This window comes from Saimiri boliviensis, chromosome 2 (genome assembly GCF_048565385.1).
Source record: "Saimiri boliviensis isolate mSaiBol1 chromosome 2, mSaiBol1.pri, whole genome shotgun sequence".
NCBI classification, from domain to species: domain Eukaryota; kingdom Metazoa; phylum Chordata; class Mammalia; order Primates; family Cebidae; genus Saimiri; species Saimiri boliviensis.
This window is the reverse complement of record NC_133450.1, coordinates 233,743,950-233,751,551: the sequence shown is the minus strand read 5'-3', so window position 1 is coordinate 233,751,551 and position 7,602 is coordinate 233,743,950. Positions and strand designations below refer to the sequence as shown.

Here is a 7,602-nt window from a genome sequence, read left to right as displayed (position 1 = left end):
TTTGCAAGGTATAATTTATATACATTATTACTTTTTAAAAATTTGAATCTCATGACAGATTATTTTGCTTTATTCTTTCACACAGGGTCTCACTCTGTCACATAGGCTGGAATCACAGCTCATGGCTGCCTTGACCTCCTGGGCTCACATGATCCTCCTGCCTCAGCCTCTCAAGTATTTAGGACTACAGGTGCACACCACCACATCTGGTTAATTTTTTGTAGAGATTAGGTCTCGCTATGTTCCCCAAGCTGGTTTCAAACTCCTGATCTTAAGCAGTCCTCCTGCCTTGGCCTTCCAAAATGCTGGGATTACAGGTGTGAACCACCATGTCTGGTCTTGCATTTGTTAGTTAGATGCTTTCCCCTAGTGGATTCCTCAGGAAGGGCTCAAAAAGAAGCATTAAATTCTAATTTTAAATTGTTTTTCTATAACCTTGTTATTTGAAAGACTGCTTTGTGGATATAAAATTCTTCAATCACATTTCCTTTTTCCTTCAAATCTCGAAAATGTTGCTGTCAAGATGAGTTATTTTATCCATGTTCCATCATTCTTAAGCTTCCTACTACTCCTCTTCACCAGGCATTTCCAACTTCATAAGGAAATGAAGTTCATGCGTCCTCCATAGCTTAACCCATACTGTAGGCGTATGTTAACAAATGTTTTTATTTGATGTCATCACAATGACAGTGTTTTGGAAAGATGAATGGAGATATTCAGATTTAGATGTTGGACATCTGTTTTCTGGGACTAAGGTTTTATGTCCACAAGGAAAGATGGCATGAGGCCCACACATCAGATGACTATTATTTCATAAAGATACACCTTCTCCACGCACATTGTAGTATCTCTAATATTGGAAGACACCTTACAGCTGATAGCCTAATACAGAAAGAATTTTCTTTTAGTGGCATATAAAAAAAGTACACACGGTACAATTAGTGAAGTTCTGAATTTGAAGAAATACTGGTGCATTTTCTGTTCCAACCTGCTCCAAAGCCCCACTTTTCCTGAGTTAGAATTTAGTCATAGATAATAAAAGGTTGTGTGGTTCTCTTCTTCCCTGTGGACAATCCTGCTAAGTGAAAATGGGGTCCAAATGGTCTCTACACTGCTCACCCCCAAGCCACTGCCTTTTAAAACACAAGATCACTGGTAGACGTGCACTTTGGAAACTTCTCACTCTGTAAAAGAGAAATGTGTAATTTGCTCCAGATTTAAGAGGACTGTACTTTCTCAGCATACTGCTTCAGGTTGATCCAAATGTTACTGTTTCTAGTAGACATTTCTTTGTGGTGTATATTATTGGACTGTGGTCACTGCAATTTTAACATAAAAAATATTACTTTGGGTTCTTTTTGTTTAAAATGTTGGTGTGTTTTAAGGACTGAAATAATGTGCCTGATCCACCATCTTTCCCAGAAACTTCTGATCATATTTTCGAAAAGTTTATTACAAACATTGTTTTTATTTAAGTCTTGCTCTTTCGCCGAGGCTGGAATGAAGTGGTGAGATCTTGGCTCACTGCAACCTCCACCCCGCCCCAGGTTCAAGCAATTCTGCCCTAGCCTCCCAAGTAGCTGGGATTACAGGCGTGTGCCACCATGCCCAGATAATTTTTGTAAAAATTTTTAGTAGAGACAGAGTTTGGCCATGTTGGCTAGACTGGTGTCGAACTCCTGACCTCAGGTGATCCACCCACTTCAGACTAAACAAAGTGCTGGGATTACAGGTGTGAGCCACAGCTCCTGGCCTACAAACATTATTTGGATGTTGCTATTTTGACTTAGAAAGTATTATAAAAGAAGCTGAAAAGTTATTGTTTATGAAAATAATGGCCATATTTTCGTAGTCCTACGAGGCTAGCAGGAACCTAAGAGACTTCAGATACTACCATCTTCTTTGGTTGGATGTGAAAAAAGGAACTAAGAAATGTAGTTGTTATTTTCTCTAACAAGACAAAACAACACACAAAGAATACTACCCCAGCTGGGCAGAAAAGTTAAAATCAAGAGACTATCCTGTTGAATATGTTACATATGCAAATAGACTAATAATCAGGAATGTAGGTTTATTTAATTAAAAAATAAAACAAAACAAAACAGACTCACCCCCCCAAAGAGTACTTTATCCTTTAAAGCAGCAGCAATCACAAGGCACATACGTACAAAATACCTCAAGCAAAATAGAAACTGAACATTCAAAAAACACGTTATTTAAAAAGATGTTGAAGACCATTTGAGTACTATGGAGTATAGATTATAAAAATGACAATTTTATTCTACCTTTAACAAGAGAAGGAATGATGGCATAATATTTATATGCTATCTTGTGGCACATATAACAAACCTTTACGCCATGTAACCTGGTTTGCTAAAGAAAAACCAGGCAAAGTACAGCTTAGAAATGGTATTTTTAGTGCTTTCACATCTTCTGTAGAGACCTGAAATTTGTAAGTGGAAAAGAAAAATTCTCTTTTTCCTTAGCTTAGAAAAGGCCTGTAGTTACATGTCCCTAGGCAAACCCACCATACAAAAAAGGAATACGTTTGAGATACTCTTAAATATAAAGAATATGATTTATATTCTGGGATCACCATAATAACCAACCCTCTTCCTAAAACAGATTAGAGGTGAACACATCAGAAATGTAAAGAGAGGTCAATTATATTAAAATAAAATAGCTTCTGAGTTAAATTACTGCTCACTTAGGAAGTATAATGAATATTCTCTGGTTAGGGATGCTGACATTGGAAATGGTGTGACGTCAATATTTAGTGTGTATAAAAGCTCTAGGATTCAAATACAATGCTAAGTTTATAATAACCACAGAAAAAGTGTTCCTTTTAGCCACCATTTAGATTCACATGACAAAGACTGGAAAATACGTGGTTTAATTAGATCATAAATTTGTACCACATATGTTGAAGTTTTCTTCTAAGCTTTAAAACTACAGTCATTTTTCTATGAAATACTAAGGAGTTGAGGAGTGCTTACTGAATCCTTACTATTAGAAGGGAGAGCAGAGAAACTGAAGCTCCAGTTTTAAACCGCAACAAAAGAATACAAAATACTAGTATAATAAAACATTTAAATAGTACTAAATGCACAATTTAATTATCAGTTATATACTGTCATTAGTTTTCCTCTTTAAAAAAATCAGTTCCTGGGCTTTTAGATGTGTTCTCTTTTAAAAAAAATAAGCATCCTTCTCATGTTCACACAATTGGTCCACACTGGCACCATTTGGTAACAATCCTATAAAAGATCCACATGTTCTTGCTCTCCTTCAGGCCCCTCCCTGGCCAGCGGGAGTGCTGAGTCCTGTCTGCGTGCTGTGTGGCAGGAGGCCGCAGCCTTGAGACTCGGCCTAGAGCAGGACGGCCTGGGCCACCTCCTTGATGGTGGACGCAGCTCTCTCCAGTTCTTCCTCTGTTTGTTCCACTGTGACCACAACCCGAATGCTGAGGACAGTAATGGACACAAAGAATTATCTTTGTGAGGTGGGGACCTGCACTCAGTCACCCATCTGTGGCCCGAGAGCCAAATCCGCCTCCTGTTTTTGTAAACAAAGCTCTCCTGGCACTCAGCCTGCCTATGGATGTACTTGCTGCCCATAGTCGCGTTCTCACTACTGGGGCAGGTGGGTCGCTGCAGCAGGGAGTCCTGAGGGCACAAAACCAGCATGGCTCCCACCCTCATGCACTTGTAGTCTTACTAACAAGTAAACGTAGGATATAGGATTATACCTTCGGGTGAGTGCAATGAAAAATGACGGGGGCAGCCCACGCTGGAGTGCAAAAGAGTGTTCTCAGCTCACTGCAGCCTTGATCTCCTGGAACCAGGTGATTCTCTCACCTCAGCCTCCCGAGTACCTGGGACCACAGGTGTACACTACCACGGCTGGGTAATTTTTGTAGAGATGGGGTTTCACCATGTTGCCCAGGCTGGTCTTGGTACTCCTGGGTTCAAGTGTTCTGCCTACATTGGCCTCCCAAACGGTTGGGATTACAGGTGTGGGCCACCGCGCCTGGCTGAGATGGGCTGAATCTTTAAGGTGCTTTGAGCTGCTACCAGAGTGATTTTACAAATCTGATCTGGCACTCCAGGCTGGCAGAGCATTCAAACTCCCCAGGGGGCTCTCCTGCAGCCTCCCTGACTTGGCACCTGGCCTCAGGACCTTTCTCTCCAACTCTTCTGCAGCTTGCGCTCTGTACTCCCAGATGAACTTGGAGGTCTCCAAGCCACTGAAAACCCTGAGCAAAGCACACACCACCTCATGTGATAGAAAGCCATGATGACCACAGGATGCCCGACACACACATTTCTCCAGGCATGGTGTAGACATCACCTGCTCTCAAAAGCCTGAGCATTGTTCCGGGGCAGAACTGGCCACGTCCATGCCGCCTGCTGTGACTGCCTGGCTCAGTGCCGTGGTGGGATGGCCACCTCCTTGGCCTACACTGTACACGCTTTGTGAACAGAATCCAGTCTCCTTAGAAGACATTAGTCTTTTCCTTTACTAAAAAAAACACCAGATGTGTTTTTTCTTGAAGCTGTAGATTTTCCCCACTGTTGCTCGGTTTTTCCTGAATATGAAGGAGTGTGTGCTGACTGAGGGAGCAGCAGAGGCGCATGCCCACCCCTTCCCCACACTGCCAATCCTCCCTACAGGACGGTCCTTGTGGCAGGAACTCCTGGTACAGCATGTGCCACGTTCCAGATGTGGTAGGAATGAGCTGATGGAAACTCAGGTTTGCCAAAGTTCATCATTGGGCTCCCAGACATTCCTTTGAGTGAACTGAGAGGGTACTCAGTGAGTTCTAGGGGGCTTTCAGTTAAAATGTAAAAACTTTTTGTTTAAAAGCATTAAACAGGTGATGTACTATATTTTAATGACAGATAATCTTCCTTAGCCTATAATAGTCTTTCAAAATTTTACAAAAGATAATGTATTTCATAGAGCTAAGAGCAGGGAAAAAAAATAAGGTCATATTTTAATATTAACTGACCTGGGAGGAGGGAGGCACTTCTCTTCTTTCTCCAAGTAGCGCGCCTGGGTTAATGCAATATTTTTGTTCATGCACTGCAGGAAAAAAAAGGAAGACATCTGCAACCTGGACTTCAGACACGGCAGTAGTTCAAGTGGGGAATGCGGAAATCCTGCAACAGTAGCTTTAATTCATTTTCTGATTATAATTGCTGTAAGACACCACCAAAATACCACAGCACCACCTTGGCAGCACTGTCCACAGAACTTTCTGCAGTGACAAACACTTCTGTTCTGTAGTGCCCAGCAGTCACCATGAGCCGTGTGCCTGCTGAACACATAGAGATGCGACTGATGCTACTGAGAGGTCACATTTGCACCTTTTTTTATTTCCACTTAAATTTAAACAGTCATAGATAGCTAGTGGCTACCATTTAGACAAAGCAGAGTGAGCACGCAAGGACGTGGTGCGAGCAAAGTACTGCAGGTGGACTTAACAGTACCACCACCAGTAGGACTGCACCAGAGAAAAATCACTGCACTTCAGATATTAGCATAAATGACGTCCGTGTATGGCAGCTGGGCATGGTGCTGCTGGGCACTGTAGAGTCTGGTGTTAACAAAGTTCTACACAGCTTTACTATATATTAACCTTAAGAAAAAATTAAAACAATCTCTACTAAAATACAGAAAGCATAAACATCAGAGCAAAGTAATATGCTACAGGGGTTTCTTTCTGGAGTGATGAAAATGTTTTGGAATGAGACACAGTAATGGTTGCACAACCTGCTGAATGTATGATGCTGAAAGCCACTTAACAATATACTTCAGGGCCAGGTGCAGTGGCTCATGCTTGTAATCCCAGCACTTTGGGAGGCCAAAGTGGGTGGATCACGAGGTCAGGAGTTCAAGACCAGCCTGGCCAAGATGGTGAAACCCCGGCTCTATTAAAACACACACACACACACACACACACACACACACACACACTCAATAGGGTGAATTTTATGGTATGTGAGTTACATAAAAAAAAAACCAACAGAGCAAAGGGCAGTGTAAAGGGAAGAACGATTATTCCATGTGCCTGACAGTAAAAGCATCTGCCTCAAAAGGGTCACGTCGTAGGCTGTGAGGAAGAGATAGAAAACCCACACCACGCATTCACAACAGCCTCTCACTGACTCTAGGCTCTGGAAGTGTACTTGGAAAAGTGAACTCCTGCAACCATCTGGATTGGCTCTGTTTCGAGCGCTGGCTGGTTAAGAGACACTATAAACAATAGCTCAGTTTGTAAAAACAGTGTCCTGTTGAGCAACTCAACATAAACTTAGCAAAGCCTCTCAGATCTACAAAGCTTAAATAAGAGTTACGGCAGGCGGCATGGTTCTTTTCTCTCTTTCAAATACTGAAGAGAAGCGGGGAGTGGGACAAAGGTTTGGAAGATTTTAAAAATGGAAGCTGTGATGATGCACAGAAGCGATAAGATCTCTCTCTTTTTTTCTGTCAATGAAGTTTCTAGATAGTATTCTGTTCCCCACCCCAGACTGTTCTCTTCTCACTCAACCCTCAAGAGGAATCCTTTAGACAGCCAGTATCAAACCAGGCCCACAGACGGGAGTTTGGGATCTGTGAGCTGTCCACAGACTTTTCATTTCCTCTTTCGTTACATGGCTAATCCCTGTAAGCACAGTATTTTAATACCGAGTTGCTTCGTTCGCAAGTCCTCCTCTGCATCTCTCTTTGGTACAAAGCTGTAGTAAGACTTTAGCTGTTGCTTAGCTAATGAAAAGAGAACAGAGGTGGGTTTACTATGCAATGGATACACTGGCATCTGAAGGAAATGAGTGTCTCTCAACATGAAGCATGTGTGGACAACTGTCCTGATGTACATTGAGGAGACACTCGAGGGACAACGGCGGCGCCATCACTCAGATCCAACACCCACACATGCAGCTCATGAACCTGCTCGGAGAACATGGCTCTCAGCTGTCCCGATGGGGCAACTCCATTTAAAAAAACAAATTCACCTGCCTCATGAAGGTAATGAAATGAACATTCATTATTGTCCATTTAGCTTTATTTAATTTATATATTTTTGGTTTTCCATTTGTATGAGAACTCAAATCACAAAGATGTCATACTTAGTTTTGTGTTTGTATGTATTTAAGGAACTTTACAATACAAACAATGAGGTAGTGAAGCAGGCAGTGGAAGGTTTTTCCCTGTAGAGAGGCTTTCTTCCTATCCACAGAGCTGTGCCTGAGAAAACATCAGTTGCATTTCCTCATCTTGAAAGCCACGTAGCTCCAGGTTGATCATTCATAATCTGACACGTTTCCGTAGGAAGCTCAGATCCTGGGCTTGTTTTTTTAATCATTATTTTTTAATGTAATTAACTCTAGAAGGGCACAAGTTGTGTGAAGTTCTCCACAAATCTGTTATTCCAGATTATGTGGCTCAAACATTGTGGGACATAGGACAGCTGAAGCCAGCTATGCAACAGAGGCTGCCTGAACACCCAGTCTGTATACTGCACAGCCACGTGGCCTAGAAGAGCCTGCCTGAGAGGCTGTACAGGCAGATGAGGCTCAGGACAGGGCCTGGTCTCGGAAA

The 7,602-nt window shown here is 42.2% G+C and overlaps 1 protein-coding gene across 2 annotated transcripts in view; it reads right to left on the bottom strand.

Annotated features, from left to right (window-relative positions):
* Positions 1 to 2,056: 2,056 nt before the first annotated feature.
* Positions 2,057 to 7,602, bottom strand: part of SPTLC1 (serine palmitoyltransferase long chain base subunit 1) — a 62,309-nt gene continuing 56,763 nt past the window's right edge. The window contains exons 14-15 of one of the 2 annotated variants that reach the window (XM_003938196.3): positions 5,012 to 5,085; positions 2,057 to 3,463 (exon numbers count right to left, since the gene is read on the bottom strand). In XM_003938196.3, the coding sequence (XP_003938245.1) occupies positions 3,370 to 3,463; positions 5,012 to 5,085 (168 nt within the window). In that variant the 3' untranslated portion in view covers positions 2,057 to 3,369. The remainder of the gene's footprint in view (positions 3,464 to 5,011; positions 5,086 to 7,602) is intronic. The other variant, XM_003938197.4, reaches the window with a different exon arrangement.